This window comes from Sceloporus occidentalis, unplaced genomic scaffold (genome assembly GCF_023333645.1).
Source record: "Sceloporus occidentalis isolate IW3139 unplaced genomic scaffold, rSceOcc1.0.p SCAF_6, whole genome shotgun sequence".
Taxonomy (NCBI): Eukaryota; Metazoa; Chordata; class Lepidosauria; order Squamata; family Phrynosomatidae; genus Sceloporus; species Sceloporus occidentalis.
Genome location: NW_028316986.1, coordinates 123,368,653 through 123,396,109, shown reverse-complemented (window position 1 = coordinate 123,396,109; position 27,457 = coordinate 123,368,653). Strand labels below are relative to the sequence as shown.

Below are 27,457 nucleotides of genomic sequence, written 5' to 3'. Positions count from 1 at the left end.
ATAGCAGTGTTAGTCTCCAGATTCAGTATGTAGAGAGATATTGTAAATACATCTGAGGAAATAGACTGAAGTCTACAAACGCACTTGCTGCCAATTTCTTCCTGTCAGTTAGTCTGAAAGGTGCTACAAGATCTCTCTATGTAAAGAAAACCTTATGATAGGGTCACTGTAAGGAAAGGACTTGACGGCACACAACAACAAAAACCACACACAGATAAACACAAAACTCCACACTACTGAAGGGAAAGCACTGCTCCAAAGCACAGAAACATAATGTAACACTTTAATATTATTGCCAGTTGTTGTTGGCCTTAGTTGTACATATTTGTAGTGATTGGTAAATTGGAGATTATCACACTGCCCTCTTATAGTGCTGCTGTTCCACTTTTACTGCTGTGGCTGCCTCCTGTTGCATTCTGGGATTTGTAGTTCAGTGAGGCCTAAGAGAATCCTAAATGCCCCTTATTGAACTGCGTATCCCAGAATGCAGGAGGAGGCAGCCAGAGCAGTTACAAGTGGGGTAGCAACAGTTTAAGAGCGTAGTGCAATAATCTCCACTGTGTTGGTCCTAGTTTTATATGTGTGTATAAAACACCTCAAGCAACAGCCCAGAAGCTGCTATTAAACATTTTAAGAGGGCGGGGGGAGTAAGTGAGCAAAGAACTAGAAGCCGGCGCAAGGGCTGATGGGAATGCCACTTCTAAGGCCGCTCGAAAACGGCGCCTCAGTTCGAGGCGGCCTCCAGCGAGGTCACGTGACCCCCCCGTTGCTATGGCGACCTGAGGACTCCCTCCCTGCGGCCTGCTACCCAGCGTGGGCCCAGTCATGGCGCCTCCTCCTCCTCCGCCTCCGCCTGCGCGGGTGTTTGCGGAGTCGGTGCCTCCTCCTGCTGCGGCCGCGGCGGGGGAGAGCGAGGCTCCTCCGGGGTGCAGGGAGGTCCGCGTGAGCGGCAGCGCCGAGCTGAGCGCCGCCCCGGACCGGGCCAGAGTCACGGTGCGCCTGAGCAGCCGCAAAGGGGAGGCCGGCGCGGCACGGAGCAGCGTCGCCCGCAGGCTGGACTACGTCGCCCAGGCGGCCCGGCAGCGCGGAGGGGTCCCGGTGGGTGGCTGGAGGAGAAGGAAGGAAGGAAGGAAGGGCGGTTGGGCCTGACAAGGCCTTTGGACTTCAGCTCCCAGGAGCCCCGGCCAGCTTGGCCCACCGCGAGGGATCCTGGGAGATGAAGTCCAAGACCTTAGGAGAGCCATCATCCTTTTTCCAGGACGTGTCCTCCATTTCAGGCTTCTGCCCAGGAGGACTTCCAAAATGCAGGGCAGGTGGTTGCACTGGATGGAAACAGTCCTGCTTGAGGGCGCTTGGGCTGCCCTGGCTGGCTGCTAGGGAATCCTGGGAACTGTAGTTCTGGGAGGCGTTCAGCCTTGTCCTGTCAGAGAGCTCTGGCGCCAGAATGAACTGCACTTCCCAGTGCTCCCTCCCTCGCGGCTTAGACAAGGCAGCTGAAGCCACTCAGACTGCGTTGTCCCTGCGGCGTGTTTTGGCCTTTGGTAGTTTTTGTACCATGCCTATATAATTATGATCTAAACTGACACTTACTGCAACATGAGCTAAAAGGATTCCCAGAAGAATTGTACAGACAGTCTAAATTTGGGATCAGAATCAATAGCTCAAAATATAGCATGCAGTAATAGGCTTATATGATTAAGTTTTTAAAAATCAGGGTAATTATGAATTTCTTTAAGAAAGGTATATCTCACTAAATCGGTACATGGCTTCCAAGATTTAAACTGTAGCTATAAACTTTGCACTTGGACTCAGTCTCAAAGTAGAGATTTCAGACTAAATGAATTAGACTAAATGAATTAGACACTGTGATGGCTCTATCCTATGTAAACTTGAGATTTGTAGTTCATGAGGCATTTAGAGCTATCTACCAAAAAGCTCTAGTGTCTCACTAAATCACCCATCCCAGGATCCATAGGTTGCGTGAAATTGGTGTCAAAGCTCTATAATTGTGTAGTCTGAAAGAGACCCTGGCTATCCGCTACAGGTATTAGTTTGTACCTAAGATTTGATGTTAAAGAAGCAAATGAAGGCCTCAGAGTAGTCCTAGCTCTAATTGTAGTCATACAATTGTAGTGGTAGTCCTAACCCTAGCTCTAAACCTAGTTGCAGACCTATTGAATCAAGAGGAATTTGGTATTTTCCATACTTTGGCTCAGTCATTAATCAGAATAAACACTGCAGTCAAGAATAAGAAGAAGACTAGGATTTGGAAGGGCAGCTATGAAGGAACTAGGCAGGATCCTGAAGTGTAGAGGTACTAAGTTAGGATTGCCCATGCCACTCTGTTTCCCATTTCTATAGATGGTTGTGAAAGCTGATAGGAGGAAAATCAACTCGTTTGAAATATGGTGCAGGAAAAGAATTCTATGGATGCTGTGGACTGCTTAAAAGACCAATAAATGGGTCATAGAGTAAATTAAGCTTCTCCCGCCTAGAAGCTAAGATGACTCAACTGAGACTGTTGAACTCTGGCCATATCATGAGAAGAGATGACTCTCTAGTAAAGACAATTATGCTTGGAAAGGTGGAAGGCAGCAGGAAAAGAGGAAGACTACATTCCTGATGGATAACAGTGCAAGGGTAGGCTTAATACTGAACATAAAGAAAACAAAAATAATGACCATGAAAGAAATATATAAATTCAACCTAGATAGTCAAGACACTGAAGTAGTCAAAGTGTTCCTGTACCTTGGATCAAACATTGACTGGAATGGAGACTGCAGTCAAGAAATCAGAAGACCAGGAATGGGAAGGGCAGCTATTAAAGAGCTAGACAAGATCCTGAAGAGTAAAGATGTACAAATGAGCACTGAAGTTACAATCATCCAAGCCGTTGTATTCCCCATCACCATGTATGGATGTAGGGACTTGGGGGGTGGGGGTGGGGTGCGGTATGTCTTCAAGTCTTGGAAATGTTTTCAAACAAGGTTTGCCATTTTCCTCCCTCCTCTTCCTCCCTTCCCTTCTTCTCCCCTCCTCCCTCCCTCCATTTCCTCTTCCTTCTCTTCTTTTCCTCTCCCCTCTGTACTCCATACTTTCTTGGTAACTTTCTTCAAATGAGGTTTTCCATTGTTGTTCTCTGAGGCTGAGAGAGTGTGACTTTGTGTGTGTGCGCGCGCACTTTCAAGTAGTTTCTAGGGACTCTTTCCTTGGGGTTTCTGGTTACCTACATGGGGTTTTGGCATGTTTTGTCGAGGGGTTCTGCCATTGCAATCTTCTGACACTGAAAGAGTGTCACTTTGGGGATGAGCATGTGTTTTGTGCCTTTGAGTTGTTTCTGGTGACCTACCATGGAGTTTTCATTGCCATCTTCTGAGGCTGAGAGAGTGTGTCCTGCTCAAGGTTCCCCCCCCCCCCCAAGTGGGTTTCATAGCCCACCAGATACTACATTTCTGCAGTGGGCATGAATCTAGAGAACCAGTCCTCTTGGTCTGGAATATCAGTATACACAGGGTGTTCTATGGAGGTCATTCACAGAAAATGTAGGGCATGATCAAATAAACACTTAAAAAAACACTCCTGTAAATGTATGCTTCTTAGTCATGCTAAAAATGTAGGATATTCAAGGGAAATGGAGCATCCGAAGTCTCACGCTCAAACTGCTGGCTCTCTTTGCTCATGTCCTTGTGCTGAGCCTTCTGTGCTTTATTATGCTTGTTGTTGTTGTTGTTGTTGTTGTTGTTGTTGTTGTTGTGTGCCTCCAAGTTGTTTCCAACTTATGGGCCCAGAGCACCCTTCCAAGCACCGGTTCCTGGCGACCCCAAGAGGAAACTATCATGGAGTTTTCTTGGCAAGTTCTGTCGGAGGGGGAGGTTTGTTATTGCTAGCCTGAGGCTGAGAGAGTGTGTCTTAGGGTTCCCTCTGGAAGTCCCGCCCCCAGAAGGCAGAAGTCCCCCCCCCCAGAAGTCCTGCCCCTGGAAGGTGGAAGTCCCACCCCTAGAATTCCTGCCCCTTGGAAGTCCCGCCCCCAGCACCCGGAGATGCCCAGTGCAGGGATGCCACTGAGTTTGGGCACTCAGTCTCTGAAAGGTTCACCATCACTGTCATATAAAGTTGTCAATGTTACGATCAGGGTAGCGATGCTAAAAACACCCAATATATTCTTAGATTGCTGTGCTATCTTGATCATGGGACAGTTTTCATAGTTGTTTTTTTAATGTCCCTCTGAACACAGTTTTGTTGAAATTCATGATGCCTCCTGCGTGAAACATGAATATAACACTCTTCTGTGTTAGTGCTTTGGATTCTCTGCTACAGTGTAGGTTTCTAAACGTTATGAAATGTGATGCCAAAAACCAAAAGGATAAGGTGGCACCCTGTGTATGCAGATTGCAAACATATCACGGATGTTTTGCCTCCTCTCTAGGAAGAAGAAAGTCTTGCAGATGCTCATAGTAATATTTCATGTGGTTAGCTGTTGCATACTCACTTCCAAGTTGCAATAATACATAGGGCCACATGAGGACAGTATTTTTACTTGTCATAAATGGAGTTTCGAATCTAAAATCATTGAGGAAAATATACTAACCAGTAGTTGAACCCTTGATTTTTCCTAAAGAAAGTTTGTATACATTTTTCCTTAAATTATTTTTACAGGTTTCTTCTTATTATTAAACTACTCGTTATTTTTAAATTACCTCCTTTGTTCAGTATGAACAAGGTAACATTTTGTTAGCTTATAATTTGATTACCGTAATAATTTCATCCTCGAATTATGCTTGTGTTAGCACTAAAGATGTGAGTATTGTACTTAAAATTGCTGTGTTTTTGTCCTAGGAGAACAATGTGACTGTGACAAAAAACTTCAGTAGAATTGACAAGGCTTATAAGATGGAAGCAGAGGCAAGTATTTACCATATGTGTGAGCATGGGCAATAACACCATGGTAGTTTAGTAGGGAAAAATAGACATTTGGACATGAATATCTTATTTTGTACAAAAATCATTAAATCATTAAATATAGTTGGGTTTCTTTTTTAGATTATGCAGTTAGAGTGAATAAATTAACACTGCTGTAGAAGTATATGACTATAAAGCAATGCAGATTCTTACATGGCACAGTGGTCCATCTCAAGGAGCTTACAGAAATTTTACAAACTTTAATGCTTTCATGTATGGTGATTTAGCAGCATTCCAAGAGAGGTTTATTGCATTAAGAGTATTAGCGTATTTGTCCACTTCCTATCCCACTTCTGAAACATTTGTATTCAGGTTTTTTAAATGAGAATGAAAACTTATTGATATTATACCTTTTTAAACATTTTGCATTTTTGAAGACTGGTATTTTAACTAGTCTTGTATTTTATTAGTACTCTGTTTTTCCCTTTTTGATGAATATGATTTAAAAACATATCCCTTAAAAAGGAAGAAATAAGAACAGTATAGCATACTGTTAAAAGCCCTTTCCCTATAAACTGTTTCCAAAGGCTTGTCAAAATAATTTTAGAAAAATCTTCACCTGCCACTGGATGGACACCATGGAGGGAGCCAACCTGGCCTTTCTGGAAGAGAAGTCCAAAACACACTGCAGAAATAATCCAGTTTGAGGATGCTTTAATTGCCTTGGCTCGATGCTAGGGAATTAGAGGAACTGTAGTTTTGTGAAATATTTAGTCTTCTCTATCAGAGAGCTCTGGTGCCACAATAAACTACAAATCCCAGGATTCCCTGGCACTGAGCCAGGGCAGTTAAAGCAATCTCAAACTTGATTATTTCTGCAGTGTGTTTTGGGCCAGAGTTCAAAATCCAGGGAGCAGCCACCAAGAAGACCCTCTCCTGTGTTCCCACACCTGCCTGTGTGTGTGTGGGGGGGGGGTGCTAAGATCTCAATGCCCAGGCTGGCATGTCTATAAGTACAGCTCTTCAGATAACCTAAACCCTGGTATGCTAATTTTTGATCAATTTGGAGCTGGAGCACTGAAAAAAACTTAACTGAATTTTTTTCACATGCAGGTGTGCATTACATTTAGTGATTTTGGGAAAATGCAAGACGTTTGTAACCTCCTGGTTGAAAAGCTAGATAGTTCTGTCATCATCAGCCCACCTCATTTTTATCATACACTAGAGACTGTTGATGCTCTTCGGTAAGTTATTTTTCTCCTTCTCTGAGGAAAGTTAAGTTTCTTCAGTTAGATTTACCAATGGTACTTCCAGTGTTCCCTGAAAATGTTTATTCTGTTGCTTTGTCACATGTTCTGTGCCTGGGGAAGGAGAACACAGTGGGCAGGGAGATTAAGTTAAACCTATTTATTTGTTTTGTATAAAGCATTTCTATCCTCCTCTCTAACCATGAAAGCTCTCAGGGTACCTTACACAGAATAGTGAGAGAGACCCTGCCTGTAAACTTATAGTTTAAAAGACATGGCTCTAAATCCATATAATGTTTAGACCCATGCTGTAATGTTTTAACAACTGTTTTTAGAGTTTTTATCTTTTTAATTTTTTGTTTGCCCTCTTGAGTCCCTATATTGGGAGAAAGGTGGAATATAAGAAAATTATCATCATCATCATCATCATCATTATTATTATTTATTGTGATTTGTTTTAATACTATAATAGTTCGATTCTATTTTGATGCTCACTTTCTGGATGACGACGACGATGATAGTAATAATAGTCTCAACTAAAGTTGACTCAAATGCTCAGTTAGTTGTAAGCCAGTGTTTATGTAAAAGCTGTTGACTTAGTAGATTTAATCTAGCAGAGTCTAGATGTTAGATCTATTCTATGGCTTATGTGGAAGAGGGGACATGAGAAGAAAAGCAAGCTCACACCCCAGATCTTAACATAATTTTGTCTTTGTTTTAGAGTTTTCCTAATTTAAATAGTCAATGGGCTCATTCCCACCGCAGTTTGCTGCGAAGCGTGATTTGGTGCAAACGACCCTCATTCCCATTTGAAACCGCTTCTGATCCTCATTGGATTGATTCCAGGACGAAAGAAGTGGGGTAAATGCAAAAAAACAGGGTTTCCTGACACTACTTTCAAAGTGTTTCCCCCCCCAAAGAATCAATTCTGAAGCGTGCCCAATAAGTGGGAACGCCAGATCAGAATCGATTCTTTCCAAAAAGGGGATAAAGGAGAGGGACAAATGGCACAGGGTTGTGTACCATTCCCCCCCCCAGAGATGTCACTCCCCCCCCCCCCAAGTGCTGCCTTTTTGGGTCCTTCTTTTTTTCTTTTTTTTAAATCATATTTAACCAAAAAACTGATAGATTGGTCAAGCACCTACTTGCAAAAGCCTTTGCAAGTAGTTGCTAAATCATTCTATTGATTTTTCGGTTAAATTTGATTTAAAAAAAAGAAGCTCCCTTCCTCCTCCTCCTGGCCTTCTCTCCATCCTCCTCCTCTCTGCTCCCTTCCTCAGCCTTGCCTTGGTCCCAGAGTAGAGTCCATGGCAAACGGAACACGGAGACTGGGAACGGAGCCTTGTCTCCATCCTCCTCTTCTCCGCTTCCTCCCCTGGCCTTGGCCTGGTCTACACTCTGGGACCAAGGTAAGGCTGGAGGAGGGAGCAGAGAGGAGGAGGAGGATGGAGGCAAGGCCAGAAACAGAGCACGGAGGCTGGGAACAGTGCCTTGTCTCCCTCCTCCTCCTCTCTGCTCCCTCCTCCAGCCTTGTCTTGGTCCCAGGGTAGAGTCCTCCTTGGTGGTAAGGACACCTTCAAGGCTCCTTCTCATCCTCCTCCTCCCTGCTCCCTCCCCTCGCCTCTCTGCTCTGTTTCTCTGTCCTGTCACTGCTCTGGGACCAAGGCAAGGCCGAGGGAGGGAGCGGAGAGGAGGAGGAGGAAGACTGAGACAAGGCAGAAATGGACCGCCAAGGCCAGGAACGGAGCCTTGTCCCCCTTGGCAGTGAGGACACCTCTGGGCACCTTCAAGGCTCCTTCTCCTCCTAAACCCATCGTGGTTTAGGCTGCATCCACACTGGAGAGATAACCTGGTTTAGCACTGCTTTAACTCTTTCTGGTTCAAGGCTGTGGAATTCTGGGAGTTGGAGTTTGTTGTGGGGCCGGGAAACAGAGCGCTGTAGCCGGAGGAGGAAGCGGAGAGGAGGTGGAGGAGGATGGAGAGAAGGCTGGGGGAGGGGCAAGGCAAGGCCGGGAACAACAGCCGGTCAAAAAATAGCAATTCCAAAAAAGGTCCCAATTCATAGTGTGAATTAGGGACCTTTTGGAATCGATTTACATAGAGGAGCGGAGCCGGATCGCGAAGTGGATTTTACAGTAATTGAGAATGACCCCAATAATAAGGACAGCTTCACCAGATCCAGTGGGTGGCCTTGGAGTAGTCACATGCTCTCAGGCTCACGGGAAGGCAATGGCAAACCTCCTCTGAATAAATCTTTCCAAGAAAACCCCACGATAGATTCGCCTTGGCGTCTCCATAAGTTGGAAATGAATTGAAGACAACAGCAGCAGCATGGAAGAATTGAAATTGTTTCAGATGTGCATTATGAGATAATAATGATGTGTGGTCTGCAGATTTCTTGAAGCTGTTGTCCTAAATACACTTGCCTTAAATCAAGTCCCTACTTACTTGTGAATATACAGGTGTAGTTTTCTTTTGTGATTTTGTGAAAAGTAGGATAAAAGGTAGATAAATAATGGTTTGAATGGACAAACTATTTCCTGTGATTCAACAAATGGAATCTTTCTGTTGTTTTCTTTCCAGCCGTCAGGTATGTCTTGCTGCTGTGGGAAGTGCCCAACAAAAAGCACAAGAAGTTTGCCAGTTGTTTGGCCAAACTTTGGGGAAGCCTTTGTTAATAAGAGAAGAGGAAGTGAAGGAATGGGAAGGCCATCCAGAAAGTCATATGGCCAGTTTCTCAGACTCACCCAGTTTGCAACAAAGACTCCAAAGTGCTACCATCTATGCCTCTTCAAGGGTATTTGCTGCTTTTGAAATAAAGGGTGACAGGAAGAGGAAAAAAGCAGCTCTTCTAAATTTGAGCTGATTTATTACTGCCCTTCTGAATTTGTATTCATTTTCATTGAAAATAAAATGTTCCCAAGAAGATCAGCTTCTTTATCCATAATCAAAAATTGAAGTGAAAATATTTCTTACTTTCTTGGTGACTGAATAAAACTAACCAACTCATCTTACACTGGGCATCACATGCAGTATACAGTTAAGTTTGTGTTTTTCATAAGAGGAATTCTCTACAAGAATCTCTTGTATTCATAAAAACATTCCATTCTGTTCAGGAAATCATATGTACGATCATGTTGTTGCATAATACACTCAGCCCCATATCCACAGATTCTTTATCTCCAGATTCAAGCATCCACAACTTGAAAATATTCCTCAATACGCATATATATTCCGAAGAGCAAACCTTGTTTTTGCCATTTTATATATGAGACACCATTTTACTGTGCCATTGTATTTAATGGGACTTGAGCATCCACAGATTTTGGCATCCATGTGGGGTCCTGGAACTCAACCCCAGTGGATACCAAGGGCAGAGAAGGAGTGGATACCAAGGGCACGCTGTAATATGCTGTTTATTAGATGTTTTATTAACTTATTCAGATTCTAAAAACTACTATCCTAAGTTTTAAAAAACAATTGTGCCAAGCACCTTTTAATGGTGTGAAGTAGTTTTCACTGAAAAGTCTTCAAGTGGCCTACCCACACTGTATAGAGCTAGATTTAGACTTGAGTCCTGTGGAGGAAGGGGGCAGGGTGGCACCTTTCTATACTGGGCTGGAATGTTGAAGGACTCACCAGACCAGTTTCATATGGGAAAAGGAAGCCTGCTCTGGAGCCCATTTCCTTCTGTGAATGGGAGGAAACAGGGACGTAGCCGGGGGGGGGGGGGAGTCTTGGGGTCTGGACCCCCCTCCATTAGAAAAATTAATGGTGTGTGCTGCTGTGCCCAAGCCCCATTATAATGGTGGCACTTAGTCTGGACCCCCCCCCTTCCTAAAATCCTGGCTACGTCCCTGGAGGAAAGTCTTGATCAGAATTATTAAACAAGGATATTAATGTACTTGATAGTTTACTAGTGACTGGCCAGCATCTTATTGAGGGACTGTGCTAGCATACAGATAAGTGATGGAAGTGGCTGCTCTTTCTCTGATATAAAGTGTGGTTCCCCTAGTATAGCCAATTGTTTTGCAAGGGCACCTCCCCTAACATTTGATTTCATGAGTGAGACATGTTCCAATCTTTTCACAGCAGATGAGTGAAAGGCATAAAAAATCTATCCTAGTTAACAAGAACAACCTGGACTGTCTTTGTGGACACACTGCCAGTACAACCTTTGAAAAGGTGGCAGAGTAGGTTTTAATACCTCCTTTGGAAGATAAGCCAAAGTCATCATGGAATTGAAAATGGCATCAATGAACTTGTTGAGATGGATTCAGGGAAGATTTTTTGAAATTGACTGTTAGGCCTAACATGATGAGAAGATTGAGAGTATAGTCGTGATGAGATTTGCCCCTTAAATTAACAAGAAGCTAATAATAATATCATAACAATAGGATTTATTTATATGCCGCCCAATCACTGGGAATCCGGGCGGCTTACAACAGAGGGGATAATAGATGGTTCTCTGCCCTCAGGCTTACAATCTAAAAAGACACAACACAAAAGGAGAAGGGAATGGTGGGGGAGGTGGGAATCAGGTCCAGCATTCTTCTCTCCCTCTGAGGCCTGGACAAAGGCAGATGGACTGGAGGGAGGGCTCTTCTTAATCAAGGCTGGGCCTGATGGCGTTATAGTTTGTATAGGGAAACTTTAACCTGCTCCACCTGAGCCAGGCAGTGATGATAGCCACACATTCCTGTGAATACATGAGGCACTGTGGACAAACTAAAGGAAGAATATGAAATTTATAAGCTCTTTTTCATATATAGCAAACAAAAGAAAGCATCTCTGTGACAGCTGAATTCCTATGTGAAAATAAGCATCTTTCAGGTCAAGCATTGCAAACCAGTCCCTTTCCAGCTGCAGGGGAAAGATGGAAGTCAGTGATCATCTCTGTGGTCCAAAATAGAATGAAGTCTTTCTAAGCAATGGCAAAGTATCAGGAGAAAAAGCCCTGAAAGATGGCTGTTACTGAAATGGCACCTTTCAATTATGCCTTTCTTGAGTAAGGTATTTACTTCATCAAGCAGGAATCAGTTGGGATTAATACTAAATATCCGTTCTGGAGAGTTTTCTCCAAATACAATAGCATAACCCCTCCATACAGTATCAATGACACGGGTGTCCATGGTCATCTTCAACCCATTGATGGTAATACTAGGCCAACTTGTTGCCAACATGGAGAGATGGTGCAAAAAGAGGAACACCAGGTGAGTCACAGATGTCTCTTGCGTGGGTCCTAGCTCTTTTTCTTGTAAGACTGTCGGTATCAACCAGAAGCTTCTTGCTTTCAGGAAGAAGAAAATTATTGTGGAACTAATAAAAGCCTAAAGTACAGTATGACTTCTGCACACCCAAAGAGGGCTTATTCCAACCAGAGCAAGACCTACTCACTTGGTGGTGTGATGGAAGACAGTTTGTGAGTCATCAACCTCTCATCTGCATCAATTCCAGCTTCTAGGTTTAGACTAAAGCATGATCTGCTGAAGGAATATTGCACAGAGGCTTTTTTAAAAATTGTATGTTAATTTTTATTCTATTTTTTTGTTTTGAAGGAAATTTCTGCACACATGTAAACTTCACTTTCCCTCAGATAATCAAGCTCATTGCAACTTATCAACATATCCATGGAATTCTATAAAGCCCTATACAGCTAAGGTTCAGATTATTTGAAAGAAAGCTTGAAGCCACCCCTGCTCAAGATGCCTTGGGACCACAGCAACCACATGTCACAGTCCTCAGGGCATCTTCTACTGCAGGCCAAAATTGGAGAAAAACAACTCTCTTTTTTGGGCCAGGTTGCAGAGGTCTGGGCGCACCTTTGGCATGTCTTGGGGGTATGCATCATCTAGTCACCATGCCTCCAAGCTGCATGAAAGCCGGCTTTTTCTGCCTGTCTATTCCGTCCCCATATTTCCTCGGTTGAACATACCAGAACCCTAAGATCTTCAGGGGAAGGCTTTCTCTTGTTCCCACCATGATCAGAGGCTTGTTTGGTGAGGACACAAGAGAGCGCCTGCTCAGTGGCTGATGATATCCTCCCTCCCAGAGAGGCTAGACTGACCCCCAATCTGTTTTTTCTTTTGCTGGCAGGCAAAGACCTCTCTTTTCAAGCTGGCAGTTAATATGTAATTGTACCCAAGGGGGTTCTTACTAGTGATAGCTTTTGTATGTTTCTAATAGTTTTATACTTTTAGCTTAGCATGCTTTTATTTGTTTTGTTTTTTTAACTTGTATTATTGATTTGATGTGTTTAATTTTCTCCCAATTGGGTCCAATTTAGGAGAAAGGAGGCATATATATAAATAAAATAAATAATCCTAGTAGTGTAAAGCATCTCAAAATGGAAGTGACAACCTTTGCAAACTACTATTTTATAAAGAGGCTGTGCAAATTAGAAGAACTATCTGTTGTAATTATACTCTCTTTAGGCCCAATGTGACAACTATTCTGTATTCTCTGTTCCCTAAAGGGAACAAATGCCATTTCTTCTGCTTCAATAAAATCTCTAAATAGCAGATTCTCCAAGGCTGTTTTATACGCACACAAAAGGACAGCATTCAAATTAACTAGTTTTTATTAGCATAAGCACTGCATTCTGTATTAAACAGTTTGTGACTTTGACAATATTTGCATTCTCTAAAAACCATATTAGCTGAAACGTATTGGATTCGGAACAGCCCTACTGTTTTCGGATAGAATGGACCTAGTAGACACTTACCATTGCAAGAAGCAGACCATCAAGATTTTCTCCCATTCTCTATTCCTTCAGGCACTAACTGTACTTCTTGAGGTTTTTAAATTGACAAAATTGCAGGGGGAAGTGGCAAAGAAAACTGTCTTTTCATTTCTTCCATTGGAACTCTGCTGAGTCTAACCCACTGCCTACTTAATCTCAGTATTTACAGTGAGGACAGAAACAAACAAAGCACTTAGAAAAACGAGTTTTCTATTTATTTAAAAATAGGTTTGTAGTTACTACATTGCAGTGACAGTAATTCTTACACATACATTCTAGTTTGTATAAAAGGATTCCAAGTATTATTCATCAAAACCAACATAGGTGTTTCACATAACAATAAAAGTTTTAATCAGTATGTACAAAAAGAAAGGGCACTGTTCATCCAGGTGAGAGACTGCACTTTATAACATGATAAAGCAGAAAGTAACGTTTGACAAAAATTATTTTTTTTTTGTAAAACTGTATGCTATGTTTTGGATTTACATCATACTATACAAAATAAACATAGCATTAAAATGTGTCAGTTTCAAAACTCGGTATTCCAGACAATTTCCTTAAGTTGCTCTATAATATGTCTCAACATTAAGTGACGATTTAAATAATTCACTCAAGGACCTACTTGTCAGGTTTTTGCAGTGTTATGGTCCAAAAATGTAACTCTGAAAGGTGTATCCACAGCCTATTTTTATTAAATATGTGTTTGATACATAAACCATGTTAATTGCCTTCTGTGCAAGTGTACTAATTTGGTGCTGATATTTTGTCTTTAAAGGTACAGTATTTCATCAACATAAAAATAAGTTTTTGTAACATAGCTTAACGTTTCCTGATGCAATTATCAGCATTTCTTTAAAAAACCCAATATTTAGTATTTGCCAATTTCTGTATCAAAAGGAAAAAATGTTTACTTTCCTCTAATTTGACACAAACAGCTCCTAAATTATTTACATTTTAAAGAGGCAGATTTGGTCTTTGTAACATGTTCAAAACGTTGTCTCTCCTCTATGGTACTTTTAAAATCACAAAAATCTACAGTGAGTTCTATCCATGGTGTCTGTCAGCTCATGCAAAAATATTTCCAGTAGCAGAAATCCTGCTCTCATGTGCAACAGGCAAATTCAATACTTGAATTATGCTTGTGCAAGAAAATCCATTAAAGAATTTTGACACTAACGTCGTGTTGGATTTCACCCAATAACCTTCAACCTTCCTGAAACACTAAAACTGATCTGAGCTGAACTAAAAAACAAAAATATGAGTGCTTCCAAAGTAAAAAAAAAATGATTCACAATTTTAATAGTAATTTTAAATCTTGATTAAAATACAAATTATGTAAAGTTAACATATTAAAAATGCAATACCAGATTTTTATATTAGAAATAATTTTCAAACTTGACCACTATATATGAAATGTACACCATTTTTTAAAAAGTATAAACATGTATATATACATTATTTACAGCAAAAAAAAAACTGAACAGCCCTTTTATCAGATGAATGCTTAGGTCCAATTAAATGAAGTGCAAGATTAAGAGATACATGAAAACATATAGTCTAGCCCGATCCAGTCGGTCTCATACATACACTGTTGCACATACACAGCTATCCCACCAGCGCAGCTTCCATTTGTGGGGAACTCTGCTGATGGAGATGGGAAACCAGGGGCAGGAAATGTCTGTATGTGCTGCTCCATGCAGAGAATACAAAGCATGAGTAGATTATGCCCTAAGTCATCAGAAATGAGTTGTGTTTCAAAGCTGAAGCTGTAGATCCATCAGCACATTGGGATTTATTCTAGCCACAGAAAACAACATCAGTGAGTTGGGTGTACATGGGACACGACTGGGGCCTTTAACATTTAAAAGCCACTTTAGATATACTCAAACTTGTGAAATTGAAAGCCCACAATGATACTTCATGAATGCTGGTATTGTAACATAGCACATACCCTATGTATACAAAATACATATATGTGCCTGTTTATTTTAAAATATTGAGAGTATTTTTTCAAACAGTGTGTTACACCAAATAAACAAAAATAATACTAAATTAGCAACTGAATGTTCACACATGGATAAGCTGCCCATATGGAACAAATAACTGTTTGGGAAATTTAGCTCACATTGGCCCACTGCTATAGGAAGATAGTTCTTGTAAAACTGCAGTCGTTTATCATAGTATGATGATAAAAACTATTTATTCAATATCCAATATTAGGCTGATATAATTAAAGCTATATTCCTTGGAAACAATTAGAATGTAAGCCTACTACCTATGCTTTATCAACCAAATACTGGGCTTGCAGCTACTACTGAACTGAGTTACCAAGTTGCTTCTCAGAGGACATGGAATGTTCTGCTAACCAGACACCACTATGTAATAACCAATGGTTAACATTAAAGTAATTCAGCAGCCAAAATGATGGATTAAAGGACTACCCTGTATCAGAAGCAGTACCAGTACACAACCTTTACCATTTGTTTTCATAACTGAAAGATTTGTAAATCACTTGAATGAATAAGTGGAATTACCAACATTAATAGCATCTACATGTTATCCATGTAACTGTGCCATAAAATAAATAACAGGTTTTTCTTGAGATAGCATTTATCCGTAACACATTTCTTATATTTCCCATCCACCCAAAGCTACCAAACCAGTATTGCTCACTTTAAAATGTGCTAGATGAAAAGTTCACTGTGTTGATACAATAAGAATTTTGAAGATCACTCAAATCCAGTATCATTAAATCCTATCTGTGCAACCTAAATCACAAGAAAAGCTAGCATTTTATAAGTGTTGTTTCTACCCAATAAATTACTGAAATAATTTTTTGAAAAATTAAAAGTGAACATGAATTCTTAGTGCTATTCTTTGCAGATAACTTTTAATTTAGTAGTTTTGAAAGGTATAGTTTTTACACTCTGATGGCTATGTGTGCCATTTCATTTACCATACTTGAGGTGTTGTGTATGTGTACACATATCTACACATACACCAAGTGGGACACACTTATAAATGGAATACCTACAGCAATAGAATGGGTATCTTTAGGATTATGAATAAAATAGCATCAGAGAATCAGACATTTCAAACTGACCAACTTAAATGAGATTAAGGAGAGAAACAGGCCATGGTCCCACTCTGGCGTTTTGCCGTCACAAAAAAGAAGTGGCAAATTGCCACTCTTTTTTGCAGTGGCTTTTCCTGCCCTGCCAGGACTTTCTGATGCTGCAGCGGCACACGGCATCTAAATGCCACATGCTGGCACACATGCAGTCAACCATGTGGCTTCCTGGCGGTGTATGGGTGTGTGCCGTCTGTATGCCATGCCCCCACACCTCCATGGGTGCAACGCTCTTGGCCTCTGGGGCTGAATGTACTTGTAGTTCTCAAGACTGGATTGGAAACTGCATGTGGTACTAAACAGGTAAAGATGCCACAATTTGTGGTAAAGTCGATAACTGATTTGGAGTGATGGCAAACAGAATTACCCTCCCCTTTCCACTAATGGAAGCACAATAGGTTGACTCAGTTTTCACAATGCACTTCTAAAAGTTGACAGCACCATGTCCCTTTTGTACAGAAGTGCACATATGCACAAGTAGTCCACTGCTGCAAATGTTCATCAATTGATCAAGGCCAGGGTGTTTTCACAAAGAAACTTTCATTCTTGCACATCTGTTTTTCCCCAAGTGTGTTAAATGAAAAGCGTTGTTACATTTTTGTACCATGCAACTGTTTTACTATATATTTTTTCCTTTCAAATTGGACTATACTTTTAAACAACAAAATTGTATTAAAATTTTGGAAGTATAAAATAAGTAAATGTACCATAAACAAATAAATAACTGTTTTTTCCATAGCAGTACATACAGCATTACATTCCCCTAAGTCATATAGTTATCATTTACAATAGACAACTTAAGCTTACTAAAGATGCACAAAATAACAGAATACAAGGCACAATCATAAAGTGGGATTTTCCTTTAGGGTGTTTATATTGACTCATGTCAGCTTGATAAGTATACTGTAAAAAGTGCAGAAAAACAATGTGCAATGAGAATACTGTATAAAACATGATTGCATAAAAAGTGATTTGGCCTTTATCTTAAATGACTGAAAATAACCAATCTTCCTCTTAAAATTATAGTATGACATTTTTAAAATTCTTAATATTCTAGTACTATCTAAAAAGTCCTGAAAAAATTATACCTGGGTAATATTGTATATTTATGTGCTTGTGTACATATTCAATATATACATACACATACACTTCTTCTTAAAGTAATTTTAGTCAGTTTAACACAATTGGCAGAAATAACTAATATCATCATAACATAAACACCAAAATCTCAAATTTTCCTGCATTTTCCTTGATCCCTTTAACTCAACGTATACTTTGTCCTCAAATATTTGTTAAAGGATCCCACCAGTGCATTACCTGTATTTATTACAAAGTACCAGTAGAGATGATTTTTCAGAACAATCTATATTTTGAACATGGGAGTCATAAACATAATTGAAAACTGTATGCTGCACTGACACTCAGAACTATTCCACTGCACCGGTTTTCAGTCTTTGGCACGATAAACAGAGATTTGATTGATATGAGAATGAAGGTCTGAAAAATTAGACATATTAGTCAAACTTTTTCCAATGTGGATATATATATATATGTGTGTGTGTGTATATATATCTACATATTTATGTATAAATATATAGATATACACACTGTGATTTCTCTCTGGTAGAACATAGATAAAACAACCTGTACTACATTTTGTTTGTACAAAGCTGTGTGCCCAAACACTACTGAATTAAATGTTACTGTATTAGCAAAGTTTGGTAATTTTGCATTTCTTCTCAATAGAATTTACTGCCATACTCTGCTAATACCCTGCAAAACACAGATACCACACTCTATACAAATGCACTGTACCTTTCTCATTCAAAAATAGTTCTGTTCTCAGTCTGTAACATTAAAAATTCTCTTATTTTAATCAAATAGAGATTGTACTGTTCAAAATTACAGTAGCATCTCTGGAAATCAAGAGTTCCATTTATACAGTCTTTGATACCAACTGAAGTGAATTGAAATGCATAACCTACTTGGAGGGCAATAAATAGCAAAAGTTTAAAATACATACTTCTTTCAAAGAAATGTTTCATTTGTTTTTGCTATACTTCTCCAAATCAGAAACTAATCTCATTTGTAAATAGCAGCAGAAAGCAGTATCCTTAGTTTTTCAGATTCCTCAGTTGTACCCACTTATCAGCATTTTTAAATGCCAAAGTTACCAACCAATCAGATTGGCCTTTGCTTTTTCAGTCAACTTTCGGACTCTGCCTCTGCTAGATGTCCCAAATGTCAAAGAGGTGTCTTCAAATAACAGCTGCCTTTGTTCCTCCTCTGAGTCATCTTCATTGTAAAAAGCTGTCCTCCTACCCTGGTTTCTAGTTCTCATATGAGGTTCAGAATCTTTAAATTCCTCAGGCTCTTGTTCCTGTTCTTCAATTGGCCCATCTGTCTTTTTTCTCCTGCTTCTTGTCTGAATCTTAGGATCTGCAGAAAATTTAAGTTCCGATCCAGGCTGTTCTGCTTGCGGCTTTCTTTTTGGCTTTCTGCCTACACGCCCTCTTCGCTTTAATATGTCTTCTTTCACATTATTTTCAGAGAGAGAATTGCATGCAGTAGAAGCACATGCCTCCTCTGTTGGCAAGCCTTTAGGAGTTTGGTTTGTATTCTGCTCTAAACTCTTTTGCTGAGCAAGTAACAAGCTTTTTGGTTTCCTCCCTCTTTTCTTGTGCACCACTTCAATAGTAGCTGTAGTCTCAAGCTTGGGTTTCCGTCCAGGACCCCTCTTAAACACAGGCTTTGAAGATTGTCCCCCATGTCCATTTACCTGGATGCTTCCTGAGGCCAAAGCCACAGCGCTCTTCTTGCAATCTGCTAAAAGACAGAACAACATGTAAGAGGTTTGCATCAGCTATATTCAACAACACAACATCCAGAACTCAACTATATTTAACATATGGAATTGGGGTGAGCTATGAATTTCCCAACAGTCACCTTCTTTGTATTATCATATAATATGCATCAGCTGTGTAAACACACCTTCCCCATTTCGTATTATATATCTCTTCACCTTGGGAGTATAGTCAGATGTGACTGGACTTTTGCAATATATTATGAAGAGACATGCAAGTGAATGAGTCAAGTTTCAAAGAGCTGCATCCCCAACAGTTGATGTATTCGAATCACCCAGCCAAAAAATTCAGAGAAGGAAATTCACAGCAATGGCGCCATTTGACACTTACTCACAGCATTAGAGTCATATCTTTGCTTTCAGTGAAAACAACACAATATCCAACTATGCAGAGCTGGCAAGGCAGGAAATTAAAACGTGACAGGCAAGGGAAGAGAGTAAACCAACATGATCAAAAAAGAATTTAGAGTCCTCCCTATCCAGCTGGCACTTGGGGAATAACCCATGGGTTTGTTGATCACTTCTCCTAACCCATCTAGAGAAGCATCACTAGGGATATACCTGCTTGGTTCTCAGTTGCAAGAAAATAATGTTGATTCCTACCTGGTCAGGTTGGCATGGGGGATAAACCCAATTGTGGTGGGTTGTTCCTCCATGCCATCCCAAGAATAGCAATGACATCTGTCACAACCATCTGATCACCAAAATTATGGTGACTTCCTACATTCCCTTATCTTTCTGTCACTTTTGAAAAGGAAATAGATGGTATGCCTTGTAGTCTCATAGTGCTCTAAGGTGAATGCCATTACTGTACCAAAAGTGGATCTAGAAAGATGACTGAACATCTGAGTGACTAACTGGAATGGAATCGTTACGTTCTTTTTACATGACACAGAGAACTTAAATGTGATAGTCACATAATCCAAGACATCCTTGATTATCAGAAAAGAAGACACTTGAATTATTTCAATAACAACAAGTAACTTCAGTATAACACTAAATATTTCCACACAAACACCACAGACAAAATGAGATGCAAGATCTTGATTCTTTGTTCCTCAGAGCTGTGAATCAGTTATGACCTGCAATGGTTGCAGTATTGAGGATCTACCCAACAAGTGAAATTTGGCACCATTTTTTGAATCCTAAAAGGTTACTGGATCTCTTATATAGACTGGTAGAGATATTTTAAAATACACTACAAAATCAAGATTCCTTATGGAATCTTGATGAGTACCTTAGAGCTAACAAGGAAACCACAGCTTTAATTTATTCTTAAGTAGTGCATGTCAAGGAACAACAACAACAACAATTAAGAATTTTTCAAAGGATGTGGCATGGAGGACACTGCTGACAAGGTCATATACAACATTAATTTTTTTAAAAAGAAGTGCAGAACAATTCCAATTACAGAATGAAGCAGGCATCCAAAAAGCTGCATTACAAATGGGACTCACCTGAAATATACAACATGCACTGAACACATAAAATGAACGATAGGCAAAATTCTAGTATTAATTATTTGAGCTGATAAACTATCAACAAAAATCCTTTACATCAACTCTTTTAACAGATTACATTAAGTAAAGCTGCAGTATTGCCATAATCCTAATATCTGAAATATTAAAAAGAGTGCAGGATATCTTAAGAAGTGTTCATCTGAAAGTGCCACTGACTCAATTTTTTTCCACTGATTAAAACGATTTCTTACCAGCCAATAAATTAAAACTTTAGTCAGGAAACCTAATAATGCAATTTGCCCTCCTTGTTACTACATACTGCAAAATAAATGTTTAAAAAACCCAGAACAAGCTCACCCTGTGGGTTGATAGTGGATGATTTTGGTTTACGTTTAATTTGTTTATCCTTTTCCACATTTTCTCTTACAGTATTATTCCTAGTGTTGTGAGTGTAATTGGTTTGATTAGGAACTTGCACCATATTCTGGTTCCTGGAGAGTTTGGTGGAATTCTCTGACACTGTGGAGACAAAATTATAATGAATGGATATTTAAGATCAAGATCTTCAACTAGTATTACCTACTCACCAAGCAAATAAATGTTATTAATGTATTAAATATCCTTTAATAAAAATGGATGAGGGGAATCCAAGATTATTTCATTTGTTCATCTCTTTCTTCACGATTTACATAATAAGACTTTTTAATTTATAAGCTAAACCCAAGTTCCTTCCTCAGTCAAAAAGTACAGAAAAGGGTGGATTTATGTTAATGTATGCCCCAACAGTTGACTCTAGCTGAGGCTAAAATTAGATTTAGATTTGTGAATTTTATAACTGATACAGGCTGACTATTAATGTGTATTACCTAGATTGTTCACAAGGTAAAACAATATTAGAATGCAATAAAATAAAACAAGAGAAACAGATAAAACGAGTTTAGTAGCACAAATATATAACACATTACACATCAGGTAATAAGATAACATTCCTTAAATAAGATAACATTCCTTAGAATTTTTAAAAGCCTCTTCTTGCAAATATCTCAAGTTCAGGTTGCCAACACTGAAAATGTCCCTGAAAGCTGAGCAGTGTAGAGCTATAGAATGTTTACAATAGGAGCCATCACGGATTTAAAAGTTGAAAGGGGTGGCAACGAATTCACCCACCTGACATCCCCTGGGCAACAGTACTACTAGGTTTCACAGTTAAAGGTTTTCCTGATGAAGAAGTGGAAGGCTGATCATTAGCAGCCATTTCTGTAACTGCTCTTGTACTTCTTGTTCGGACCAAAGTCACAGAGTCAACAGCTTTTCCATTCATCTGAGCAGCAATGTTCCTCAAGGATGTTCCACGTGTAGGTGCAGAGGACGAAGGTGCAGAAGGGGGTTCAGCTTTCAGCTGTGGCTTTATTAGTCTCCGTTTTCTATCCGGACTACAAATAAATAGTAATAATTGGAGATATTTTATAGTGCAATGAAAGCAGTATGTCCTGTCATTAATTAAAAGCTTTTCAGATTTTATTATTTATTTATTTTTACTTTGATTTCCTCCTCCACCTGGATGAGCATGTGTGATCTGATTCAACCAACCACTCATTCTCAGAGTTTCCTCAGAACTTAAAAGGACTGGTTTCAACCTTTGAAGTCTTTGGTCCAAGATGCCTAAAGAAATGCCAGCTCCCACATGTACATGTCTAGGTATTAAAGGCTGTCAGTGGAAACACATTCCCAGTTAGTTTGTGATCAACCTGATAAATGGTTGGCAAACTCAGAGAAGTCTGTTGAAGATGCCTGGCTCTGGAATACTCTCCCTAGAAAAGTCTATCTGGTACTAAACTTGAAAACCTTAACTGCCAGGCTAAATTATTTTTATCACCTAACCTTTACTGCCTTCTAATGTATGAACTATTCAAGGTTTTTTGCTTTAAACACTGATTTTATTGCTTTATTCAGAAGTTTTAATTATTAAAATAAATTATTTAAAGTCTTATTTAATCACAGTGGCATTGCTAAGGTTGGTGTCACCTGGTACCAGGGTGAGGGGAGACTGCCTTGCCTTCCTTCTCCCTCAGCTGCCCAGACAGCTTGCTGCAGGGGGCAGTGCTGCAGCCTCCAGAGTACCCATTCGGGGACTAGTGCAGCTGCTTTCCAAGAAGCCATGACAGACTGACCCTTAAGGCATAGCCCCCTCCCCCAGCAACAGTCGCTGCTATGGGGGGGGGGGCATCACTGCGGCCTCCAGTGGGCCCATTTAGGATGTGGTGCCACTGCTGGGTGAGTGAAAAGGGGAGGTGAATCCCTTTTTAGCTATCCAAGTAGTCATGCCAGTCCCTCCAGGTGCACCGCCCCACTGGGTAATATCCCTCTGAAGTTTCACCCTGTGTGGTTTTGCAGCCACCAACCCCCATCTAGTGATGCCTCTGTTTAATCATGTTTTGTCTTTAAAGAACATTTTTACAAACTGAATCACCTGAAAACATACTCTCTGGAGTATTCAATGAGTTATCACCCACTCCAACATTAACACTTGATAACATTAAAGAACAACCAACATCCAACAGAAGGAAAATGGAAAAACAGAAATGTCTTCATCGCAACAGTGTCTATAAATCTAGCCATCTTCACCTGTTGAAGTAAAATGAACAAAGTATCTGTGGCATCATAAAGGCTAACTGTGATCATAAGGTCACAGGACCTTGAGTTTGCTTCACTGGATGCTTAAAGTTTTACAGCTAAAATGTAGACAAGAATATGCAGTCTTACAGCTCCTATTTCATCCGTACAAGATGTAACATTTCCAGGGCCCCAGTAGCCAATCTAGGAGCCTGGGGGCAGAACAATGCTTTAGATTGTGTTGATATTATTTATTTAAAATAATATTCTCTCCCTTATTACAAAGAATGTAATTGTTTAAAACTAGCAAGATTCCAACCACTGCTTCTATCTCCCATTGTTATTATTTCATGCTTAAAAATGTATGATCTCCTTTCTCCTGATGTATTTCAGGAGGTGAGTAAATGAAGAAAGAATTGCCAGTAAGATGGGTGTCAGAAAGCTTTAATAGGTTAGTCTGGTTCTCAAGTGGAGGAAGGATAGGGGTAACAATTCAAACTGTGGGGGTCAAAAAACCTCTGCTGTGGTACAGCAAATCGGCAGCTGGACAGAATAAATTAGCAGCTCCCCTGGCTCTTTTCTGGGGTCAAGATGGCAAACCTCTTTTCATATAAAGTACAGGAGTAATAAAAGCAGGTATTAAGTACTGCCATGCCAATAGAAACAAGCAGGGCTTTGGAATAGTGGTGATTTGGGGGTTACTACTTGTCCTGCTCCAGAGTAAGATATTTTTTCTTAATGTTACTTCTACTCCAGCTCCTGTAAAAACCACTTACTCCTTTACTCCTTCTACTCCTACTCCCCAGCCCTGGAAACAAGTCAGATATTAATCAAATCTAACTGTTACTCCCAATCAGAGCAGACCCGCTGAATCAATTGGAACTTAAGCCAATATTTAGGTAGATTCCATTGATTTAACAGATCTTTTCTAGTTAAGACTAACACTGAATTTAGGCCACTGCACCCAGAAGAACAACATGATGTACCATACCTTGATGCAACGCTACTAGAAACAGAACTGCTTCTACTTCTTTTCTTCCTTCTCTTTTTAACTGTGCTTCTTTTATGAAAGCGCAGAGCAGATTTGTAATCTGATAAAATTGAACTAATGTGTTCCTCAAAGAAGGCAGACAGGCGCAGGCTCATGCTGTAAATCTATTAAAGATTTTAAACAATATGAGAGTAAAACATGAAGAGTTTATTTCAAATGTTAATTTCTTTCTATAAAATCTTTTATGATAACCTAAACAAATAGATGGATATATAAAGACAAATAAACTTATATTGCTGGCATGGCACTTGCAAATGCAAGATCCATCCAAAGGTTCAACATAGTTTACTCTCCACCTGTTCCCATCCTGCACTCACAGAGATAAAAAAAAAAGTGGTGATGAGGGTGGGACTGGTGGCCTTTGCCCACTTCCCATGCAGCTCATGTTTTACAAGTTGTGTTGAGAAGAAAGTGGGAACAAGCTGGATAGTGATAGGAGGGAGAACCACAATGACCCCACATCCTTACTTATTATCGTTGTCACTGTTGTCTGTGCATGCAGGAAGGATCGATGGAGAAGTAAAACTCTAATCTTATAAGGCAACTCCACAAGTGCATATGGAGCTAATACATCACTCCCAGAGAACTGTGAGTATATTCATATCCAACCTTATTTTTGAATATAATGCCTTGATGTGAAACTCCTAGAAAGAAAACTGCTTCTGCTTTTTTCTTCCTCCCTTTAATTGTCCTTCTTTTCTGACAATGCAAAACAGATTTGTAATCTGATAAAATGGAACTCAAAGCAGGAAATGTACTATTGTGAAATATTCTCCTGATTCTCTGTCCTGTCTTTCAGTTCCAACATATAAACCATTATCATCATCTCAGTAGACAGAAACTCAGTGAAAGATATCTAGACAAAAGCTAGAAATGATTCTTGCATCAACTGGGATACATGTATAATTGTAATACAAAAAGGGAATACAAAATACCACCACAATTATTAAATACAGTGGTACCCCGGGATACGAATGCGCCGCCTTACGAAATTTCCAGGTTACGAAAAAAATCCATGTAAAAACATTTTTCCGGGTTACGAAAGTTATTTCGGGTTACGAAAAAAAATTTGGTGCTTTTCGGCGCGATTTCACACGGAATCGCGGCTTTCGCTATTAGCGCCTAAGGGCATTTCGGCTAGCGAAAGTTTCCGGGTTACGAAAGCGGCGGCGGAACGAATTAATTTCGTAACCCGGGGTACCACTGTATAAACTAATAGGAAAAAGCCCTAAACACAGAGAAAATCAATTTACTGGGGGGGGGGGGGGGGAGGGGAATGAAAATGAAAATCAGTCAACATCTAGCTTCATCGCCTTTTTTCCAGTACTTATTTCACAAGATGTTAGAACTTTATATCATCAGAGGAAAGCAGCTTTGTGACCAAGAACAACATTTCCATAAACAAACTGAAAATCCATACTGTCCTTATTAAAAGGATTAACTGATTTTTTTGTTTGTTTTATGCATCTGCACAAGGCATAACTCTCATGTCATATTACTTTTCAAATACACTTTCATGTATCTATGAACAGGTTATATCAAAGACTGTTCTAGCAACAGAAACTGTGAGAATAAAAGAGTCCTTCCATTTATCAAATGTTTTTAGATTTCTTTATTTTACAAAATATGTTATTCTCAGGTAAAATTAACTAAGGGCCAGTAAAGACCGGCACAGTACACCAGCTTCCTGGTGGCGTGGCATACAGACAGTGCACACCCCAACACCGCCCCGAAGCCAGCATCATGACACCCTGCTGCCCACATGAGGGCAGGTTTTCAGTGCTCCAGCAATGCAGCGTTTAGACACTCCAAGCTGTAGGAGTACCAAAAAGCCATAGCGTGGGCAAAAAGGGCGGATTTTTTCTGGTGCAAAAAGAAGCAGCATTTTGCCGCTTCTTTTTGGGCCAGAAAAACGCCCGATCAGGGTTGTGGCATTTGGTTGATCCAGTAATCAAAAGGGCAACATCAAGCCGCCCTTTTAGGGCCATCTGTTTCAGCCCTAAGTCTTTCTAATGCTTTAGAATAAAGCATCTCAGATGTGCTTTGGTGTCCATACAGTATCAGTTGAACACTATGCTCAACAAAACAGCACAGCAAAAATCAAATATGTATAAATTATGAAGCCTTACTCTTGATCTTTTGCATGGTGTATAAACTTTGGAGTTGCTGAAGATTAGTCTCACATCTTTACACAACTCCATTGGGGATTCATAATTCCCTGCTTCTAGTGTTTCCCGAACAGTAGCAAAATCCATTGGTGTATCAATGATGTCTCTGTAATCCTTGGTTTAAAAAAAAACGGCAACAATTTTAATTCATTTATTTCAAACATATAATATTACATTATTATTTTATGAGGAGTGATTTTGGATAAGCTTTTAGGAAAATAAAAAATGTGGACTTAAACTGTACTTTAAACCCAGGAGCATATCATCTTTTAGGAAAAGGTCAGACAATGTACAAAAAAAATCCATTTTTTATAAACATATGAATCCAACTACAAGCATGATGATTATAGTAGAAAGGAGAAAAAGCTTAATCTCTCACTTAAAACTAAATGTTGGACATTAATTTTTTTTAAAAGTAGCAGTCATTGTTCTGCTTTAGTTTTTAATGTGAATGCTTCAACAGAAACGTAATAGTTTTAAATACTCACTGGATATTCAAGTAGATCCACTGGCTGGCGAAATGGTTCAGAATCCTCACACTGAAAAATCAGATTTAACAATTCCTGACATTGCCTTTTCCATGCCTGAATATCATAGGATTGTGCTCTGTTACGCAGCCTCCGCTTTGGCTGATGATCCTGGAACAACAATAGTGAATATGCCTTATTTTTAAAAAGCAGCTAGATACAAAATAAAGAGAAAGCTATTCTTTTTAGAATCCATTATCAGCTCTTTGTTTCAACTTTTACAGCCCTACATGATCTAGCTCATCCCTATTGTTCAGCCTTCATTTCCTTTTACCACTTGCAGGACAGTTTGTTTCTGTATTCATGGCAGCATTTTTTATATTTTTTATGTCTTCATATTCCTTTTTAAATATTACACTGTTGGTTGTATCTCAGTTTTATTTTTGTACATTAATGGTTCTATATAGATAATTTACAATGGTTATGATCATCACCATCTGATTTTCTCTTTATCAGTGATTTATTACCCATCTTGCTAATGTGCACTAGAGACATAAATTAGGCTGCATCTGCCCTACAGAAATGATCCAGTTTGTCACCACTTGCCATGGCTCAATGCTTTAGAATTCTGGGAATCGTAATTTGCTGTGGCATCAGAGCTCTCTGGCAGAGAAGGCTAGATGTCTCACAAAACTACAATTCCCAGGATTCCATAGCATTCAGCCATGGCAGTTAAAGTGGCGTCGAACTGGATTATTTCTGCAGCCTTAGTGTTTGTGTGGGATCAACAACAGTTTTACCCTAAAACACTAAAGTA

At 39.7% G+C, this 27,457-nt stretch overlaps 2 protein-coding genes across 5 annotated transcripts in view; one reads left to right on the top strand and one right to left on the bottom strand.

Moving 5' to 3' along the window:
* The first annotated feature begins 696 nt into the window (after positions 1-696).
* On the top strand, positions 697-9,108 carry IRAK1BP1 (interleukin 1 receptor associated kinase 1 binding protein 1). Of its 2 annotated transcripts, XM_089530880.1 has the most exons (5): positions 697-1,098; positions 4,837-4,902; positions 6,013-6,143; positions 6,912-7,007; positions 8,730-9,108. In XM_089530880.1, the coding sequence occupies exons 1-5, from the start codon at positions 826-828 to the stop codon at positions 9,010-9,012; spliced, it is 849 nt and encodes a 282-aa protein (XP_089387006.1). In that variant the 5' UTR covers positions 697-825; the 3' UTR covers positions 9,013-9,108. The 2 variants fall into 2 exon arrangements, with proteins under 2 accessions (XP_089387006.1, XP_089387007.1); XM_089530881.1 differs by lacking the exon at positions 6,912-7,007 and having other exon boundaries at positions 705-1,098; positions 8,730-9,104.
* A 4,018-nt stretch (positions 9,109-13,126) lies between these two features.
* The window catches only part of PHIP (PHIP subunit of CUL4-Ring ligase complex), a 92,418-nt gene continuing 78,087 nt past the window's right edge, over positions 13,127-27,457 (bottom strand). For 2 of the 3 annotated variants that reach the window (XM_089530876.1, XM_089530878.1), the window contains 6 exons: positions 26,662-26,811; positions 26,135-26,287; positions 23,946-24,109; positions 21,509-21,774; positions 20,699-20,860; positions 13,127-18,844 (listed from right to left, as the gene is read on the bottom strand). In XM_089530876.1, the coding sequence (XP_089387002.1) occupies positions 18,189-18,844; positions 20,699-20,860; positions 21,509-21,774; positions 23,946-24,109; positions 26,135-26,287; positions 26,662-26,811 (1,551 nt within the window). In that variant the 3' untranslated portion in view covers positions 13,127-18,188. The remainder of the gene's footprint in view (positions 18,845-20,698; positions 20,861-21,508; positions 21,775-23,945; positions 24,110-26,134; positions 26,288-26,661; positions 26,812-27,457) is intronic. The other variant, XM_089530879.1, reaches the window with a different exon arrangement.

Bases quoted from the DNA above. Each gene is read 5' to 3' on its own strand.
- IRAK1BP1 (XM_089530880.1), top strand. From the start codon at position 826: ATGGCGCCTCCTCCTCCTCCGCCTCCGCCTGCGCGGGTGTTTGCGGAG. The intron at 1,099-4,836 runs GTGGGTGGCTGG...TTTTTGTCCTAG, and splicing joins GGCAGCGCGGAGGGGTCCCG to GAGAACAATGTGACTGTGAC. The intron at 6,144-6,911 runs GTAAGTTATTTT...TTCCCACCGCAG, and splicing joins GAGACTGTTGATGCTCTTCG to TTTGCTGCGAAGCGTGATTT.